Consider the following 20,718-nt stretch of genomic DNA (forward strand, 5'->3'; position numbering starts at 1 on the left):
AGGTTTGAACCACGCATTGATTAATGTTGGATGTGTAATTTCTAAGAGTTCAGCTACCGGTTTTAGGGTGTTAATTGATGATAAAAGAAGTATTGCAAAACGAAAAAGGATCTCCTCGGTGGCACTGTTGTCTTGTACGAGCCATCAAACAGAGAGAAGGAAAGAAGGAGACTCTGGAACCAGACTATGCCCTTTCTGAATCTGGAGGTAAAGCTGACCTGAAGAGCTGAAACGGGAACCGGAATTTTCCGCGAAACAGGATTTGGACCATGAAGACTTCATTGGGGGAGTACAAGGGGCCGGGGAAAAAATAGGGTCTAGACCCACCTTTAAGTCATTTTTTCATCCTAGAAAAAAAGTATAAAAGGGTGTTTATTTCCATCCTAATTTTTAAAAGCTATTGTGATATGTTCGATTCGTAGTGAATGAAGTGTAAAATTTTGTTTTATGTGATTATTTCGTGATTCTCTCACATAATGTACTGTCTTTGAATATTGAACGGAAGCGTAATTAAGGAGTGGCTAAACTTGGCTAACTATCCGCACTTGAAGGGTCACTGTATAGATCCAGTCAAGGTGATATCAATCTACACTATCTGAAAAGTTACGGAGATTGTCTTCCGTAACTATTAATAGCTGCCCTTTCGCTCTGTATGTAATCAATATGTACAAGGCGAGGAAGGCTGTGTTAATTGTTTCTAGAGCAGGAAGACGATACGTTAGAAAAGCGTGTTTTTTGCGAGAAGTTTATCAAGGTCATCATGCCGGCCACAAACTTCAAGGCTCTTCAAGAGAATTTTTAGGCGCTCTGTGATCGTGATCAGGATAGATACGATGGAATTAAAACGCTGGCCTCTCAAAAAGTAGTTGAAAATAATATTTAGTCCAGTCAATCTAGTGTTATACCAAACCTTAATTGCAACACAAGTTCAACAACACGCTGATAAATGACAGCCTAGTATGTCCTTATTAACTTCCCGAAAGTTCTCCAAAATTCTCGTGGGGGAATTCCCTGGTAGCAGAGGCCTCTTTTCTCTGTATTTCGCTGCAGCCCAGCGAAATACAGAGAAAAGAGGCCTCTGCTAGCAGGGAAGTGGGGGAATATTTCGATAAACGTTTTCGCCATTTTACCATGGGGTACCCACTTATCATATTTCATCAAATAGATATTAAGTGAGATTGTACGTTATATCGATTGAATATATCCCGTTCCCCCTAAATAAATCTCCCGGGGTTTTTTTAATTCTGGGGGTTGGGAGGTTTGTTTTGGGGTCTAGAGAAAAGCATTATGATGATTGCGCATACTTGCAGATGTTTCTTTGCCGGCTCCCTGTCATGCTCGCCACGGGATCAAAGAAATGAAATATTATTTGAACGACAGGCTGCCGACAAGTATTTCAATTTATATCTGAAATTACTTTTTTAAGAGCATATGCTTGGTAGATTTTATGCTCTTCTGTTGTTGTTGTTTTTTTTTTTTTCAGCTTTTAAAAACAAGAACTTGCTTAGGTTCATATTTCATGTGAAATTCTTTTTCGGAGAAACGATTTATTTATTTGTTATTTTGACACGCTTTGTCAGTAACTGTCTCCTTTAATGTTAAAGGAATCCAGTTAAAATCTAATAGAAAAAACCTTCGTTAAAAAAACAGCTGTTATTTATTTAAAATTATTAAGATTGCTTTTTTATTAGGAAAGTCTAAAAAGTATTAAAAATTAAATGCCTTTCTCACAAATCCTCATTCATCATTTAAAAGTCTACAGCTTTAATGAAGTAACCCTAGTAACAATGTAATTATTTTCTCTTCCAACCGAAGGTGCCTCAGTTTTTATTACCATATCTCGACTTCTTCTTTGAAATTCAAATACTGTTTTTGAAATGCAAATTCAGCGAGACCAATCCGATCGCTTCTAACTAAGCAAACACTACACCAACACACGGGGAGATATCCCGTCAAAATTCTCCTAACAGGTGCAAAACCAAGCCAAGAATATACAGAAATCCCCATGTCGGGAAGCTAGAGGTTTCTCTGCTTCAAGATGGAGTTTCGCGCGCCTTTTTCGGTTGGGATCGTTCTTGTTTTGTGTCTTGTTCCACTCGGAGCAGTGCGAAGCCGACCCGTGGCAGGTAAGCGAACGATAAGCGAGATTCGTCTAACGTTTTTCTAACAGTTTTTCTGAATTGGATAAAGGCAGACTTATTAATACTCCTGATTTTTATAGGCTACCAGCACCTTTCTTTTTAAAGGATAATATTCTTTCGACTAACAGCGAAACATATCGTATTGGGTAATATTACGGGAAAAAGAAACTGTTCAGTTTATTTTACAGTAATGTTTACCAAGGATACCCTTTAAGTTTATTCATAACACGAGAAAAGTAGGGAAAATATCTGTTTTACTAGAAGATATCTAGTTTTAGTTGTTGGAAAGTTGTTGCTTTCGTGTTAAGCTGTGAAGCACCGTTTCTGGGCAATATTTTTTGATTAATTTCTTTTTTAATCACAAAACTCAATCTGGTTGCCAATGTTTGCATGCGCCCAAACTGCGAGAATGGATAGAACTTGACATATGTTTTCATCTAAGACAATTAAAACAAAATATTTCTAAAAGTGCCTTACTAAAAGTCAACACGAAAAGTTTTAAAAGTGACGCAAATTCGTGACAAATTCAGAAAGGTACAAGGGGGAATTTTTAGGTTTCTTTTATAAGTCATCTTCAGTTTCGGGGTCGTTTAGTTGATGACGTTAAATGATAGAAGTCTAAAGTCGAGAGAAGTCTTATCGCTTACATTAGAATTGTCTCTATTGAGACAGCTTTTTAGTCTCAATAATGCTTTCTGTGGCTTATCTTAAGTAGTTAGATTCGCAATCAACTACGATTTTTAATTTCCCTTCTCTTTGTCACAAAAGCAACGAGGAGCTGGAAAAGGCAAAAAATTAAAAAGACGCGACTAAACTATAAACGCGTCTAAAGAATATTTAGTAACCACGAAAGCCATGATTTTTGTTTGACTAAACGTTTCTAGCGAATTAAAAGAATACTTTACATAGCTCATTTCTATGACGAAGATTTTCTTTTAGCATTAGTTTTAAAGAGTATAGAACCTTTGATATAAGAAAGTTTAATTTTTCAACTCAACCTGAGGCTAGTCGAGCTCAGTTACCATTAACTTTCTCAATATTTTCACTTGTCAGCGTTTTCATTCAAAGCTACGACGCTCTCTAGACACAGGCAGCGTTCATGTCTTAGATAAATGGAGATTCTGTATAAGAACCACAGGAAGTCACTGCCAAAGTAATTCTGAAAAGAGTAGAGTGGTCAACTTCCTTCAGAAAGACAGAAAGGAATCCTTGAACTATAGAAAACGAGATGCTCGGTTAAGAGAAGAGATATGTTGAAATAATTGAAGAAGAAATTTTCGAAATTCTACACAACAACAACAACAATAAAATTAAAATCCTAGTTTTACTCTCCCGTCTATTGGTCATTCTGGGTCCTCTTCTGAAAATGGATGGATTTGAGGAAGTGGGAAGCGGCCTGCTCTAAAGGGGAGGGGGCAAAAGACCCTCTGTTAGCATAGCGAGAATTGCTGTTAAATCTTTTAGGTGTTAAAACTTTATAGCACGCACAATTCAAACATTAGGATGAAGTAGGAGCCACCTGGTGGTAAGTTGTGGATGGGCTGTACAAACAAATTGCATTAACACAAGCAGAATTGAGAGAATACCTGCAGAGTGGACTATGCAAATGTTAACACACAAGACCCATTCAAGATTTGGCTAGCATGAATAACAATACATTATCGATATAGATAACAAGAGCAGTAACCGTGAGCAACCCACACTTTCGTTCATTCGCGTGTGCTTGTAAGCTCGAACCTTCTTCTTTACACAAAGTACACAATGTATGGCTATACTATGTTTCCCAGTTTCCGTTTTGATTGTAGGTTTTCTCGTCCGCACTCCTTGAATTTTAAATTTTTCATAATAGGCCAAAACAAATTTAGAAACAATGATCTGGTCGAAAAATAGGGAAATAATGTCGAGGTGTAGAAAAAGGCGGGAAATTGCACGCGCGCCCACTCCTAAAATTGAATATTTTTCATAAAAGGCCAAAATAATTTTAGAAACAATGATCTAGTCGAAAAACTGGGAAATAATGGTTATTTGTTGCTGCTTGTATTTAACCAAACTGGGGTTATAATTTGACATAAGGCTATTTGTTTCCCAGGGGACGGCGAGTGTGTTATCTCAGAGCAATACAAGTGCGGAGAGAAGGAGTGTAACTGTAAGCCAATCAGCGTGTGGCCTGGGTTCCAGGAAATTTTCCGCCGCCTCCTCGCCTTCCAGTCTCCACTCATCCCCAGCGCTGAAGAGTTGGACTGTGGGAAGTGTGACGTTACGTGTGAAAGGTAATGAAGCATTAATACACACAGCGCTAACATCGCCCAGGGAACTTGACAGACCGATAACGACGGCAGCGTGAACGGCAGAAAACAATAGAAAAGAGCCAGACGTGAAATTCACTCTGAAATCTTTGTCTGAAGCATTTCACCCGTTTTCCTTCCAAACCAGAACATAAAAAATTCTAAGTTAAGCGATGACGGGACCGTTTGCACTGAACTTCAACCAGACTATTATTGTTCGCTATGTTAAAGGGTTTAGTCTAATTTACACTTTTTCGGACTATATAAGCAAGTTTATTTAATCGAATCTAGTTTAGAATTGAACGCTTAGCATGAACGCATTTTTGGGCGAATTTATGGTGGAATACTTCACCGATTTCGTATTCAACATTGTTTGCCAGATGTTCAGGCCCGCGGGGTTGACATAAAAGTAGACGGTCATGAACTTTTAGTGTATAGACTCCTGCTCGCTATAACTACTCCTGCTCACTATTAATACGTTTTTTTTTTTTTTGTCGTGCTATCTCTTATTAATAAAAACGCCTCGACCACACCCAATGTGTTATCGGTAAGAGTTACTGTTAGGGTTAAACATGATTTTGCCACCTCCCGGTTGTTTGGCCTACGATACTAACACTGTTTCTTGCCCTTCTAAGAATAGTAGGAGTCGCTAAGATTAACAATTCCCTATTTGTTTGTAGACAAGTCGTGGTTAAGTGCGAAAACGGTGTGTGTCAAGACGATCATTGCGCATGTCTGCCCTGCTGGCGAGGAAAGTCATGTGACCAGCCAGGTATAGTAACCATCGTCTTGCTTTTCTTTGTAGACCTGGAGCCACCACAGGAACCTCTTGGCCCTTTTTGGCTCTTTCTAGTTTTCCAATATTTGGGCTTCCTGTGGCGAACCTAAGTGAACTTATATTGCTGAGAGGAGTCTCAAGTCTGAAGGAACTCCCGTTTAATAATAAGACCATATAACAATTAACAGTATATTGGGGGATAGTTAGACTCATTCACCATCATTCAATGAGTTTTAGTATAAGGAAGAGCTAAACAAGAACAAAATAACAAAGAAAGCGTTGCATCTCGGCAAATATTTTACATTCCGGTCGCACATGATCGAATGATTAGAACATGGCTCTATTATTCGAGCGATTGACGGCGATCGGAATCTCCCTGGATCGTACTCGATTGTGAGTTTCTAAATATATAATAATTAATGATAGTGGTTACTTATCAGACCTCACAGGGCCGCCCGAGTTTGAACAAAAAGAATACGAAGCTGAAATTCGCGAAGACGCGGCTGTAGGAGACGACATTCTGACCGTGACTGCGCTTGACCGATGCTCAAAGCACCCCGACAAAATCCGCTATTCTATCGCAGAGGAAAGCGACGACGAGCTGCTTACGATTGATGAAAATAATGGTCGCATTAAGGTTGCAAAGAGTCTGGAATCTAGTGCTGGGAAAAGCCTCGAGCTGACAGTGCAGGCAAATAAGGGCGCTGACCAGTCCGTGGCGAAGGCCCATGTACGTGTTACTGTCAGGGAGACTGGGCGTCAGAGGAGGTCTACTCATCATGTTATGAGGCGAGCTGTGTCGGTACGTGTCCCGCCTATTAAAGCACTCTTATAATAATAATAATAATAATAATAATAATAATAATAATAATAATAATAATAATAATAATAATAATAATAATAATAATAATAATAATAATAATAATAATAATGATGATTACGATGACGATGACGACGATGACGATGACTGTGACGACGACGATGACGACGACGATGATGTTGATGATGATGATGATGATGATGATGATGATAATGATGATGATGATGATGATGATGACAAGTTTAGGTTTAATAGCATACCTTTTTCTTTTTTTAGTCTAGCCCAGGCTCGTTGATTTTAAGAGTCCTGGTACCTGATGACATCGCAGGCAACAACGTCACATTCCTCAACACTGGCGGCAAGATCACGTACCAAATGGAGCTGTCGCACAACACCTCTGGAGTAACGATACAGCCACAGAGCGGTATAACAGTCGAGTGCTGGGGCTCGCATCTAACACCAAGTGCGTTGAGCTCACATGTTCTGGCTTCTGAGACTAGCAGGGCTGGTAACAACATCACCTTTAGCGTGCCCATGCTTACCTCGAGTGACGTCGCCAAGGCAAACTTCGAAGCCACTGTCAATGCGGGTATTTTTCCCCTGGCGAATCTGTACTTCAGTTGCTCCGCCTCTGCAAGCGGCTTCGGAGTCGGTCCCGTGTTCTCGTTGGTCAAATACGCAGTGTTTCCGAAAGCGACAATTGAACGAACGAGTCATTCCGGAGTCACGTGTAAGTATGGAGCGGAATGTGGAAAGAAGGAAAGAAAGCGATGAACAGCCATAAGCCTCTGCAGAGCCGTAGCCGGGGGTGGGGCACTGGAGGCATGTGCAGCTCAATGATTTTGAATGTCATATAACTTAGTAGTGTTTTTAAGATGGACCCTTATTTAATACCATCTCATTCTCGTATGTATTTTGGCAATGCAATGTAGGGATTTTTTGGGGTCTGCTGATCTTAAAGGAATTTGATGTTCTGGAACGTTTGCGTGTGTTTTTCTAGTGACTTCCAGTTTTGACTCGGGGATGTGGGTGGACATTTAAGCGAAGCTCATAAATTTTTAAAATTCAGTGATATTTCGTATTTTCTTCCGCAGTGCTAGTCACCGGAACTGAGGTTAACTACAAGATGACAATAGATATGCCTGAGCTTAACTTCCCCCTTCTGGTGGAGATCTCGTCTGCTATCAACGACTTTTCCTTCATGGAAGTCAAAGAGGTCACGGTAAACACAGGAAGCAAAATCACCGGCGGGAGCTCAACACCAACACCAACCTACCACAAGAGCAATTTAGAGCTGCTGTTCAACGATCGCTCTGTGTTGGACTTCAAAGACCTCACGGTGTGTAGACACGAACACCTGACCTAGTCAGAGGCCCCGGGACTACGGACTAAGGGGGGGGGAGGGGTTAAGGGCTGTAAGGAAAAGGAGGCGTAGGGGTCTGGAAGTGGGGCATAGAAGAGTTGGGTTTCCTGTATTTAGAAAGTCGCATGAGGCTAAAAGCTAAAATTTGAAAAGGTACTCATCAATATAGTTTAGAACCATCTATACTTTTGCAGATACCTACCCCTCGACTAGTAATAACAACTCCTTCTAAAGCGAATTGATCATTGACTTTTCTCTAAAGGAAGGGCGTCTCCTCCTTTTGAACGTTTTTGATATCATGTATTTTCCAGTGTCCATGCATTCTAGGGCCCCCGAATGGTCCCCTAAAATTTCGATGTGCTCGCAGTTTTCGGCTAATGCTCGCATGCTCGCGCAATTGTTTCCGCCTAAAAATGCTCGGTCTCGCATAAAAAAACGGGGTGCTCGCAAGCTAGCAAATGCTCGCCAAAGACCATTCGGGGGCCCTTATTCTTATAGAATTGTATCCGCTTTTTTAAAAGTCCTTGACCCACCCTGAATTCTTAAGTGATCTCTTATACTTGCTCGCCCTTGTTGAAGGTTGGAGCATCAGCAACAAACAGCGATAAACAGATTACGGTCGATTTCACAGCCGTCATCAACGATCATCCCGATCTTTTCAATGGATCAAAGCATTGGATTGGCGCGGGACTGCGGAGCGGATACCAGATGCTTTGGGTGGGACAAGAGGCCATCTACGTGGAAAAGGTAAATCACAATAGAGCAGAAAATAATGAGGAAAAAAAATTAGACTTGCGTTCAACTAGGGAGTTACAGGGGGCCGTGCTAAATCCAAGAGATTGTTCATATGATATCTATTCCTGCGCATGCCCTTGTTACTTGCTAGGCTACGATGAGGAAAGAGTTAAGGCGGACTGTGTCATCATTATCATCACCATTACAATCATGATCATTATCATTATCACTATCATTATCGTTACCGTTACCGTTACCATTATCGTTATCATTATCGTTACCGTTACCGTTACCATTATCGTTATCGTTATCGTCATCGTCACCGTCACCGTTATCATCATCATCATTATCATTATCATCACCATTATCATCAATCAGCACTATCATCAATAACGCATCATCATGATCAATTTTTCATTATCATCGCCATGCTAAATGCAATATAGAATATATAATAAGATAGCTTTTTTTGCTGTGCAGAACAATTCCATAATAGTTATATATTCGTTAAGATTCTTGATACTCCAGGAAACGGACTTTTTCTTTTTCACTGTGATTTACAGGTTCAGCCAACGGTCGGTGTATTCTTCAAGACACTTAACGACTCTCTTTTCACCCGGTACTACTACCAAGATCGTTTGTCATTCGACTTCACCGTCAAGCACACCAATACTTCCACAGCTGATGCAAGGAACGTCAATGTCACATGCTATTTCCCTGACTCTCTCACTTTCATTTCTGGGACTTACTCTGTGAAAGGTGGTTCATCACAAGCCTTGGCTAAACACAATGCCACTACGCTCACCCCGATACAGGAAGCTGCTTTAAACCAAGGTGAGATGGAGTTTAATACGCTAGTAGTTATCTCAGTATTCCACAAGACGGTGACGGTAGAAAAAAAATTAAAGGCAGACACCCTAAAATGCAATCTGTCTTATAGAGTTCATCCTGTTGAACGCTCAACTCCAAGTTTCACGGTCTATCGGTCTATCGGTCTATCGTGAACTTAGGATCCAGCAAGGCAAGGCATAATTGCCTGTCACTGCTCGCGTTTTCCGCCCCTATTAGAATGTTACAGACTAAAAAGTCTTGATATTTCCATTACTGCAGTTAGTGGCTGTCTATCTATAATGTTCTGAAAGTCTGCCCACGAGCCTCCTTTTCTGGATTACAAGCCCCGGGCTTCTTTGTTAATTGTGTTTTTATATTGCTATTCGCATCCAGGTGATGAGATCACTGGGACTATGGAGGTCGAGGTGTCCAGCTCGGTCACGCCCTTGGTGAAGCTGGATCCCGTTTGCCGCGTGGAGTACTCGAATCTCGCTTCAGAGCCCAAGCTAGCCACCAAACACACGCCCGACCCGTCATGCATCGCGGGCGTACCGGTCTTCGTCTTGAATCAGACGACATCCGGGCCTTATCGCATCGGGTCTAAGGCCTGCTTCCGATTCTCGGCCATGGTCCGGCGCATGTCCCTCCCGATGATCGTAGAGGTACGTCTGTCCACCCTACTTTATAGACCTACCATTTACATAAATTTTTCTAGGTATTCTAATTTTGCGATTGTCGGTTATTAGCATTATCATTAGGAACAACAGTAACGAGAAAGGCGACGGTAGAATAACTTGAAAATGAAAAGGCCTTAGGGGAAAAAATCATTCTGTCTGATAGTTCTAAACCGTCAAACAACGCCGTAAAAATCAAAATTTTGCGGTTTATCGACGAACGTAGAAGTTTGCTTTGTAAACTCACTTATCTCTGCGTTCCATATTGCAGAAATATTTGTATATGTTTTTCCTGTTCCTGGATATAAAGTCTTATTTTTCTCGAACATGCCGTCGCCGCCGTCGCTATTGTCACAGATTAAGGTTGACCTGCCCTTCCATCCCATATGACAGAGCTTTCACTGACACTTTCTGATTGGTGTTTTCACTGACTCACTCTGTGATTGGTGTTTTCACTGACTCTGTGATTTGTGTTTTACTGACTCACTCTCTGATTGGTGTTTTCACTGACTCACTTTCTGATTGGTGTACAGATATTGGCGCCCGTGAACGGGAGTGCGGTATTCTCTCTGACTGACCTTTCTTCAGTGACCGTTGGCTCAAACATAGACAACTACGCCTCGCTAGCGACCAAGCAATTCACGATGCGTTCCACTACCAATGACACCGCGTACTTCGACCGGGCTAATCTCGACCTGGGCAACGTGCAAAGCACCCAAGGGGCCACACCCTCCGCTCTGAATGAGATCTCCTTTACGTTCTGCGTCGTTCTAAATGATCACCCTCTTATCACGGATGGCTCCAAGCATTGGGTTGGTGTCGGGGTCAAGGGGGGACCCAGTATGATGTGGATAGGGGAGATAGGGGTGACGGCGGATGTGCCCGTGGATCGCAAGCCAGTACTGAAGGTGGAAGTGTCGTGTGAGACGGAAAGCAAGGCGAAGTGTCACGAGACTAGTCTACCCAAAGGGTAAGTAACCTACAAAGTGCCCTTCCAATATTTGTATGCTGTTTATAGATCAGTGTTCTTTTATTCTCTTTGGTGTAATGTGACTATGTAAACATATATTTCTTATAGCTCTATTTTCATTGGCCAGGTCTTTTGTTGTGTATAATGTGACCACATGTACGTGTTTCTTATTCCTCCGTTCTTATTGGCCAGGTCTGTTGTTGTGTATAACGTCACCGCGTGTACATGTTTCCTATTGCTCCGTTCTCATGGCCAGGTCTGTTGTTGTGTATAAAGTGACTACGTGAACATGTTTCTTATTGCTCTCTTCTCGTTGGCCAGGTCTGTTGTTATGTATAACGTGACATTGTGAATATGTTTCTGTTTCCTTCGTTCTCATTGGACAGGTCTATTGTTGTGTATAACGTGACTATCGCCCATGACCCCGAGTCGCAGCAGCACGCCAACGAGGTCAATGCGACCTTCATGATGCCACCGTACGTCAAGTTCATAGATGAGCTCAGCAGATCAAGTCAGCTTACACAGAAAGTGATGGAAGCAGGACCCAAGTTCTCCTTACAGGTACACCCATGCTTGTTTACATCAGAATGATTGTGTTCGTAATAATACATGTAAAAATGCCATTGTCGATGCTGATGGTCTTGAATGTGGTGACGATTAAGGTTATGACAATAATGATTACGGTTATGGTCACAGCAATATTGTTATGCTGATGTTGATAATATGATGATAATAGTATGATGAAAATAGTATGATGATAATAGTATGAGCAATTGGTTGGTTGGTTATCATTATAGTTGAAGTTTTATCGCCATGCTAGTAATGATGGTTATTGCATCAGTGTGGAGCGTGATAAGGTAGTGATAATTATGGTTGGAATATAGTCTCTCATCATGATAATAAATTATGATAATGACGATGATTGTGATGATGATGGCACTGGTCGTTATTATAAATCTGTCATACAATACCTCTTTCACGTCTAGTCCGGGGAGATCTTCCGTTTCTTGGACAGTCTCAAGATGTCGTTTTCCGCGCAACTCGACCCGAATGGGATGATGCCAGTAGTACCCAGTCCTACTCTGGCCGTGTCTGTCCTTGACGTCACCTTCACGGGCTCTGACTCCTCTGCTCCGTTTCGAGCACCGCTGGCTCAAGCCACTGCTCAGTTTGTTTCTGCAGGTCAGTACGTAGCAGCACTTGCTCCAGTCCCCCTCTTCCTCTATCAACCGAAATCAGATGTCTGACAGAATAGTCAGTTGAATAATAAACAATTACTCTCTCAATTTTTTCTTATTCTTTTATTCATTCGCTAAGCTATTTCATTTGTAATACCTTGTCAGTGTTCTTTTTTTAATTAGAGAAAAAAATGTCTGATAAAGCTAGCTTTTAGCACAGTCCACCCCACCCGTTCGGCCTGTTTTTCGTTCTTGTTGTTTATTGTTATTGTTTGTTAATCTTTTTGGTATTAATCCCAGGGACGAGTCCAGGATTCCCCGAAGGGGGGATGGGGGGGGGGGGCGCACACACCAGAAAGGAGGAAGGGAGGCAACAAAAATAAAACATATTGCGGAAGGTCAATTTCTGAATTCTATCTTCCATACATTTTTTCTATAATTTTGGTCTGAAGTGGGGAGGGGGGAAGGTGATCCGCGACTATAACCATGGAGCTGGTCCAAATCGCTCGAGTTATGGAAAGGGCGGGAGTATTCCCATATGATCGTAAATGCCAAATAGTTTTACTTCTTATTATATTACAGCGGCGAAGAAACCTCCTGCCGAATCCGCTACAGGTCAGTGCAGCAAAATGGCGTTTAATGGTATACAGTAGAGGTGCATCTAGCGTCCTGAAACAATGGGCACCTATTCACTGTATTTGATTCCTTTATTAAGCGTCCTGAAACGATGGGCACCTATTCACTGTGTTTGATTCCTTTATTAAGCGTCCTGAAACGATGGGCACCTATTCACTGTGTTTGATTCCTTTATTAAGCGTCCTGAAACGATGGGCACCTATTCACTGTATTTGATTCCTTTATTAAGCGTCCTGAAACGATGGGCACCTATTCACTGTATTTGATTCCTTTATTAAGCGTCCTGAAACGATGGGCACCTATTCACTGTATTTGATTCCTTTATTAAGCGTCCTGAAACGATGGGCACCTATTCACTGTATTTGATTCCTTTATTAAGCGTCCTGAAACGATGGGCACCTATTCACTGTATTTGATTCCTTTATTAAGCGTCCTGAAACGATGGGCACCTATTCACTGTATTTGATTCCTTTATTAAGCGTCCTGAAACGATGGGCACCTATTCACTGTATTTGATTCCTTTATTAAGCGTCCTGAAACGATGGGCACCTATTCACTGTATTTGATTCCTTTATTAAGCGTCCGCGCAGTATGATCCCGAGGTTGGCCACTTAAAATAAACGTGCCATTGTATGAGGCTTTGGTGTGTCGTGGACAGGAACATTCTCAGCTCAATGTTTGGAGTCAAAGCTCTTTGAGCGACCGTCCCATGGATGCGACCAGCTATGTTATTTACAAGTTAAAGTTCTTAAAACCTTTCACTTATATCAATCTAGCCAAAACAAGGCAAAACAAGTTCTGAAAAGGGAATTGAATTTGATTAAAATTTCAATTTTCTACAGATCTTTGAATATTTTTCTGGCCGCGCGAAAGGAGATTGAATCGAGTGAATAATGCCAAGTTTTGGCGGGAAAATCTGAAGCAACGTATTTTCCTTAAATCAGTTAAAATTCACAGACAGCAATAAAAAAAAAATATTGGCGAATTGTTTTCTATTGCAATGATACCCACAATAAAGCGAAGAATAACTTAAAGTCGAGAATTGTATGCGAAAAAAGAAAATATCGTTTTGTTGTAGGTTTCAAAAACAACGCGCGCTCGTGAGAATGTCGCCATTCTTGATTGCAAATGCAGCGCGCGCACACAATGCAAAAACAATTAAAAAACTAACAAATATCTGAAGTTAAATAATCATTTGACTACCAGGTTGAGATATAAAGATGACGGTAAAAGTTGTAACCACACAACGTTCTTCAGCAATAACTAAGATAAGAAGACATGAAGACGGGAACCGGTTTAGCGCGCGCATATGTTTTCTCATGGTTGACATCTCAATCTACGTCACAAATGACTGGACCCTGGCCTTTCAGTTCACGGCCTTTTTTCCGAAGGTTGACCAAAATACCTCAATATTACAGATTTGAGTTATTCGCGCGAACGCGTGTTTTATAGGGTCCATAAGAACCACATACCAATTGGAAGATGAAAATATTAAGAATTGACAAAGTCTATCAACTCTGAAAGGTTATATGGACTTTAATGAGATCACCAACAGCAGGTTTCCATTGTTTTAAAAGGACCACTAAGAATTTGGTCTTCAAAACACTACCCCACATCATATTCATGATCAATTTCATACATAAAAAGAATAGAGAGGCATTTCAATAACAACTTAAAAAGGAAAGCGACGTAACTCCCTCGTTGTACTTCTTGGCGACCAGCAAAAACGTTTTATTCTAGAGGTAGTTGCCTACGACTTCTACGTTGTTGATAATCATTATGTGCGTGCATGATAATTCTTCGTCTGGTTTTTATATGAGTGCACAGTGCCGTGTCAAGGCATGGTGACAATATTTCATTTCTTGTTTATCTACAGGGTACTGGGAGAAGGGGATTTACGTGGATTCCCCAAGCGGGACTCTGTACGTCTGCCAGCACAACGCCGACAGGTAAGCCTACCACGGTCTTGCGTGCATTGGTTACCATGGGTTACCACGGTATATTGGTCTTACGCGTATTGGTTACCATGGGTTACCACAGTATACTCGTCTTGCGTTGTGTGTATTGGTTACCCTGAATTTTCGTGCTGCCCGAAAATTGAATCTCGCTCTAATGCCCTTCCGATTACCTGTGGGCCTTTGAAATAGTAATATTGATGATAAATGTGACTTTTACTTGGTTTAGCTGTTTTTGTCATTGTTACTTAATTTCGATAAAATCGAGTTCTTTACGATTTCTTGCATTCAATAATCCAAAACATCACCTTGATATCAATCAGAAATCACGATTGCTTTTACTATGTAAGACGCATTAGAGCGAGCTGAACATTGGCACCCTATCTACCTCCCCCTCCCCAATCAGTGCAGGCTTGTAGAGCGTTAGTTTGCGTTTGATTTTTTACATCTGATTTCAGTGCCAAACCTAACTGCTACTACAGCCCTGACTGTATGACCGGAACCTGGATTCGTAAGTAATTTTACCTGAAAAATCTACTGAAAACTAGTGAAAACCTTCTGAACTGCTGAAACGCCGCCTAGAGTAGCGAAACAAGTAGAACTAAGGTAAACCTGTGTTCCCCAGCTGCTGTTGACTGCCGTTCCTGATATCTAAAATCTCTTTCGGCCTAAAACAACGACGGACCCTTTTTGGCCTCTTTAGAATCCGACCCTCCGATTTAATAATGTTGCTGATGTTCTTCTTGAAAACTTTACTCCCTTATTTTGCTAACGCCCACCCTCTCTAATGTCCGCATGTCGACTTTTCTCTTCTTAAGCAATGGATCCATTTGTGGGTTGTATCATTGGCCAATCCGGGAGCACAGTGTACGCCATCGCTAAAAACAAGCTCGCCTACATCAAGCAGAACGCCCGCGATCAGCATTGGGAAGCACTCACTAAGCAGGCCTATGACGCCGTCAAATCGTCCACTAACCCAGACAAGGTCATCAAGTTTGACTCGTCCGGCGGTCTCTCTCAACTGATCTCGGATGCGGGAAAGGAATTTAAAGGTAATACCCGTGAAAGCTGTTTACCCCCCAACCACCACCCCCTTGAGTACAACCCATCGCTTCCTTCTTTTTTACGCCTTTGTCACGCGGTCGATAAGCGGACTTGTGAGCTTGGCTATCAAACATCTGCTTTGCTAGGGTAAAACCCTATGGAGAATTATTATGATTATTTGCACATTGCAAAAATTGATCTTGATACCGCTTGTCGATGCTTTGGCCTCAGGAGCTGTGAAAATGGAAGGGCTATGGGCTATGGTCCCGCCTGAAACTTTTGTCCATTTTGTATTGCACTTCTGCAGTAGCGAAGTGAAATAGTGAAGTAGGGGTGGGTGGAGAAAATTTTGCAGAGTAGTAGGCGTTTGGTGTAAAGTAGGGTGAAGGGGAGGAAAGTACGGTCAATCATAGATAGAAGTGTAAAATAGAAAATATTGGAGAATAAGTGAGGAATAGGATATTTTATAGAACTCTTTGAAATAAAAAGCAACCTCACGTGTGTTCAAGTACAGGGTTTATCATCAGAAGGTAAGGCCAGGTACTAGCCAAATGCTGAGTTTGTGTAAGTTCAGTTCCCACGCTTTTCGGAATGCTTCGCTTGGCCCGTGGGCCTCAGTAAAGCCAGCTTGTCTTCCATTCGACTCCTAGCTTGCATGCTATATCGAGTGGGCGTAGATAACGGATAGATATTGTTCCAGTAGTAATCTCCCCATTCCCTTTGTTCCAGCCGACTCCAATGGCGTTCACTGCAGGGCTACGTCATCTGATGTATGGACCATGAAGGCACAGTGGAAATGCTGCGGCAACTGAGCTCGCTCCGTTTTATTCCATGGAGTCCTTACCTGTACATATTTCAAGGAGGCTATAATGTCATGCGTAAGCTCCTTCTGTACTTTTCAGTCCATAAGGCGATGCATGAGTTTCTAGAAGCATAGTAGCATGTACATTAGGCGTATTCAAGACAGGGAGATGATACAAATTACGTCCAATCGTTTACGAATTAGTTACAGTAGATAGCCCTTTCTGCCAGTATTTTACGCATTGTCGCAAAAGTGATATCATCCATCGATACTAAAGGTATTTCGCATGATTTTAGTCTAAAGGCTCTATCTCAAGTGGCTGATGGATTGTGGGTATTGCATCCCCCCCTTCTTCGTGTTACAACGTCTCCCTAAAAATATCCTGGATCCGTCTCTGATCTAGTCGTATGCATCCACATCGCTTCATTGAGTCTAGTGTAGATATTTAAACAACTAGGGTCAGATATGTTCTAAGAGTGTTGTAAAACACACTACACAAAATAATAGCATAGAAGTGTATGTATACAAAGAAACTACCACGGGCGGGCGCGAAGCCGGATTTGGAATAATTGAGATTAATAATAGGGATTATCCGCGTCTCCCTCAATGTTTGCCAAAAAGATCAGACATCTGTATATGATGTCTGCACACCCCCTCCTACAGGGTCATTGAGGCGTAAAGGGAAGCCCGGATTCGCCTTACATGTCTGGATATCAGGAACATGGAAGGAACGTGGATTTGCGGCAAACAGCCTGTGGAAGAGGGACTTCCCAGGCCCGTACCAAGGGGGGGGGGGGGGGGTGCAGGGGGTGCAAACGCACCCCCCACAACGGCCACCAAAAGTCCACTTCTGGTTCTCAATAGACGTGTTTTTGTGTAGAAAAAAAAACTAAAAATCTTAAGTTAGATCACTCTGGTATGTAGCCAAATTCGACAATAAACGTCCCGTGGAGATTCTGCAAGGCATGCTGCAAAGGCTTAAAAAAAAATCTCTTTTTGTTCTTTCAGAGGTGGTTAGATTTTTATCAGAGAACTCCCACCCCACTTATTCGGAATTCGCACCCCTCCAAGAAAAATCCTGGGTGCGGGCCTGCTTCCTCTCCCCTTTTAAGACTATAAGCAAATACCAGCTGACTTCGCGCCTGCCAGAGCATAGAATCTTACTGCTATCTTAATGAAATATGACGGGTCAGAAAGGCAGTTCCCAAAACAAAACTTTTGCAGCAAAAAATAAAGCATCTACACCCCTTTCTCTACAAGGAAATACTAAAGTAAATCAGATAACTGCTTTTGCCTGACCCATCAGAGCCTTTGTTTTTTACGTCTCTTCTACGATAATCCGATGTCATTCTTCAAAAAGATAGCTTAAATAAAGAGCTAGATGATAAAACGTTAATGTGTTTATTGATTGACTTCTCATCCATCTCTTCTTGTACATCACCCATCCCATTTCGCATACCACACATCGCTACATCCGGTTAAATAGACTAAAGTCGCCGAGCTCCTTCCAGCTTGGTGGCCCAGTGGTTAGCACCTTTGACTCGTAAGCAAGCGCTCCGGGTTCAATCCCCGGTCGAGTCCTTTTTTTCTTCGAAACTCCAGTTCTAATTTTCTTTGTTCTTTTTTACCAAGAGATTAAAATAAACTTTCGACATTTTGTAGAAGAAAATGCATTTTTTATATGTTTTTCGAGAGTAAAAATAGATGGCGGCCATTTCCGCGCGAGAAAAACACGTTAATTTTGAACATTTTACAACAATTGTGAATTTTTTTTTCACTCAAACCATCGATATTACCATTCCTAACAACTTAGCGCATGGGATTTTTGATTTTTGAATAAATGAAAAAGTTATTACCAAATATGTCGTTTTCGAAGACCATTTCTCGAGGTATCAAAATTTTGCAAATCCGATGCGTGAAGTTTAAGAAAAATAGTGATGTTAAAATATTTATGCAAAAAAAATTATGGTAGATTTGAACAGTAGCTTCTCCGACACGTTTTTTATGTTCTGGGTCACGTGACCATGGGAGGGGTCAGATGACGTCATCACTTGTGTCCTTTATGTCTAAAACACTTATGTCGAAAGTTCCAAGAGATTTGACAAAAAACAGAAGCTTTTATAAAACAAATAAATTTCCCTAGCAACGGACTCAAAAGATAGTACCATAGGCCCTTAAGTAAGATTCGAAATCTCCCTCTGTCTTCCTTGCGTCTTTCTCCTAGGGGTAAATATGCCCCTGTCTTCCTTAAGTATTCTCAGAATATACTCAAGACTATTAACAGGCTGTCTCACTAACTTCCGCCCGGTAAAATTCGACCAAAAATGAATAATCCCAAGACTTCTGTTACTGAAAGCCTTTATCAAGTCTTTTATAAAACTGGATTTTGTTTGGTTTAATTTTTGTTTTCCCGTGCGTAAGAGGCCGTTGAATATTTCGTTTTTCGAGAGCCCTCGTAACCCGTCTAAAATATGAAATCAAGCACATATCAGAGGCGCTTGAATGATACCTAAAACAAATCCATTTCACATACAAATTTATGTGATTGTAGATATATTACAGTAGTTTAGCGTGCATCAATGATTAGTTTTTTTTTTATTTTTGCTATGTACAGAACCATGTTTACCACCATTCCCAACACGCTTCGAACGAGAGTCCAAACTAGACCCATTTTGGAGCCTCGGATTGTAAAAGTGGGGCAGGGTTGAGCAATTATTCATGAATATCTGGTAAGATCAGTCACCAATTGTCACAAATCTGCAAAAACCTGTGTACGTTTTGCGTATTTACAAAATTATGGCTAATTTTATGTGCATATTTCAATGAAATCATGATTTGTAAACAAGAGTTAAAGCTGTGACTAGTACGCCACACAGACCAAGTACATATATTTCTCGCCCTCTTGGATATTTCGTGATATCTCTTTTACTATATTTTGCTCTTACATGCCTTCTCAAGCCAAACAAGGTTTATATTACTTACCTTGAATTATAATATTTTCAAATCTATCCGATCGATCGTGGTGGGGTGGAGTGGAGTTTATCATGTCTTGTATCTCGTATCAAGGGTGGGGGTTGATTTTTAATGAATTAACATTTATTTTCTTCTTCTTTCTATCTTGTTTATTTGAGCCGTGACAACTATATAGTACCAGAATGTGGGGAAGTTGATTGCTCATACTTATGAGCCCCTGTCAGGACTAAAAAAATGTTTGTCTTCTATCTGAGCCTCGGTATGTTATTAGCATGTTCTTAAAATTTGGTGAAATCTCAGGATGGACGTTCTTATATTTTGAAGATTGGAAAATCTCGAAAAGAGAGATACACTTAAAAAGAAGTATGGAATTGGGAGAGGGTAGGGAGCGGCGGTCACTTCTTTCTTTAGAAGGAGTGATAGAGGGAACTCTAAATCTCACCGAACAGCGCTGTAAGTCGTTTAAACGTGGAAATAATAGACAACTACAACTACATCAGGTTGGATTTAATTTGTTACATTTTTATGGTAGAATACTGGCATAAAATAACAACTCCATATGTTCACTTTTTTGACGGTCAATGAGCTGATCAAATAATTCAAATAATTACTCATTGACAGAACTTGGGCTACCTGTGGTTTTACCAAAGGCTGTGGCGTACCGCGCTTGACCAGCGGACAGCTAACTTGCGCATGCTCCAGCACGTGCAGTAATTTGTCCTGCCATTTTGTTTTTTGTGCCCACTCGTCGCTTTTAGAGCTCTTAAAATCAACTGTCCTCCACTCAAATGCCAAAGGTATAGCCCAAATATTCACCACATTATGTTTGTAACTGTTTATTGCATTTGCAAAGTTGTTTTGCGGGATATATTTGTGAAAAATGCTCTAATTTTGATGCGGTTTTTGTTCGCTTTTAGATACACGTGGAAGTCAGTTTTGTCTCAAGTAAGTTATGCTTGATTTCTCAATTTGCTGGTATGTAGGTTTAAGAAAAACTTTTTTAACATTCTCTTAAGTGATCAATGCATCTATAATTCTATTTTTTTTCCTTTAATCCTTTAATAGTTATACTCCTAAAAAACAGTTAAGACTATACTAGGAGTTGAAAAAGAAAATACAATATGTAAATACAAAAGAAAAATATAATAATAATAATTATCGGCCATCGGAAAAATAATTTAGGTTAAATTGAAAATGAAGCATAAATATATATTACTTGAAAATTATTAAAATTAGATATTTGATAAAATTAAATAACTGTTCATTATCATCAATAGAGTGAATGCCATAAATGCATGAAACAGCCAACCAACAAGAATCAACCCAAGCGCGAAACAAAGAATCTTTGCCTCACCCTTGAGCCAACTCCCGCTAGTTTGGCAGCCGCTCCATGCATTCATGGCATGCACCCTAAAGATCAGAAACTAGTAAAAAATATATTAATTGTTAATGTAAATGTTAAATAAAATAAATATATCTTTTCATGCATATATATATCAATAGGTATTATTAATTGGTTTGGACTTTTAATAA

The 20,718-nt window shown here is 40.7% G+C and overlaps 1 protein-coding gene and 1 long non-coding RNA gene across 2 annotated transcripts; both read left to right on the top strand.

Annotated features, from left to right (window-relative positions):
* The first annotated feature begins 1,897 nt into the window (after positions 1 to 1,897).
* Positions 1,898 to 17,608, top strand: LOC5509412. The gene is made up of 17 exons (XM_032378335.2): positions 1,898 to 2,126; positions 4,231 to 4,411; positions 5,107 to 5,198; positions 5,645 to 6,006; positions 6,301 to 6,754; positions 7,119 to 7,363; positions 7,967 to 8,134; positions 8,686 to 8,956; positions 9,347 to 9,615; positions 10,161 to 10,597; positions 10,984 to 11,158; positions 11,584 to 11,779; positions 12,358 to 12,390; positions 14,288 to 14,360; positions 14,825 to 14,877; positions 15,185 to 15,418; positions 16,140 to 17,608. The coding sequence occupies exons 1-17, from the start codon at positions 2,039 to 2,041 to the stop codon at positions 16,220 to 16,222; spliced, it is 3,414 nt and encodes a 1,137-aa protein (XP_032234226.1). The 5' UTR covers positions 1,898 to 2,038; the 3' UTR covers positions 16,223 to 17,608.
* A 2,253-nt stretch (positions 17,609 to 19,861) lies between these two features.
* LOC116616286 lies at positions 19,862 to 20,320 on the top strand. Its single transcript, XR_004295285.2, has 2 exons — positions 19,862 to 19,982; positions 20,103 to 20,320. It is a non-coding gene; the product is annotated as an uncharacterized LOC116616286 (long non-coding RNA).
* Positions 20,321 to 20,718: the final 398 nt, after the last annotated feature.

The sequence above is a fragment of the Nematostella vectensis genome, chromosome 10 (assembly GCF_932526225.1).
Source record: "Nematostella vectensis chromosome 10, jaNemVect1.1, whole genome shotgun sequence".
NCBI classification, from domain to species: Eukaryota; Metazoa; Cnidaria; class Anthozoa; order Actiniaria; family Edwardsiidae; genus Nematostella; species Nematostella vectensis.

Bases quoted from the DNA above. Each gene is read 5' to 3' on its own strand.
- LOC5509412 (XM_032378335.2), top strand. From the start codon at position 2,039: ATGGAGTTTCGCGCGCCTTTTTCGGTTGGGATCGTTCTTGTTTTGTGT. The intron at 9,616-10,160 runs GTACGTCTGTCC...ATTGGTGTACAG, and splicing joins CCCTCCCGATGATCGTAGAG to ATATTGGCGCCCGTGAACGG. The intron at 10,598-10,983 runs GTAAGTAACCTA...CTCATTGGACAG, and splicing joins GAGACTAGTCTACCCAAAGG to GTCTATTGTTGTGTATAACG.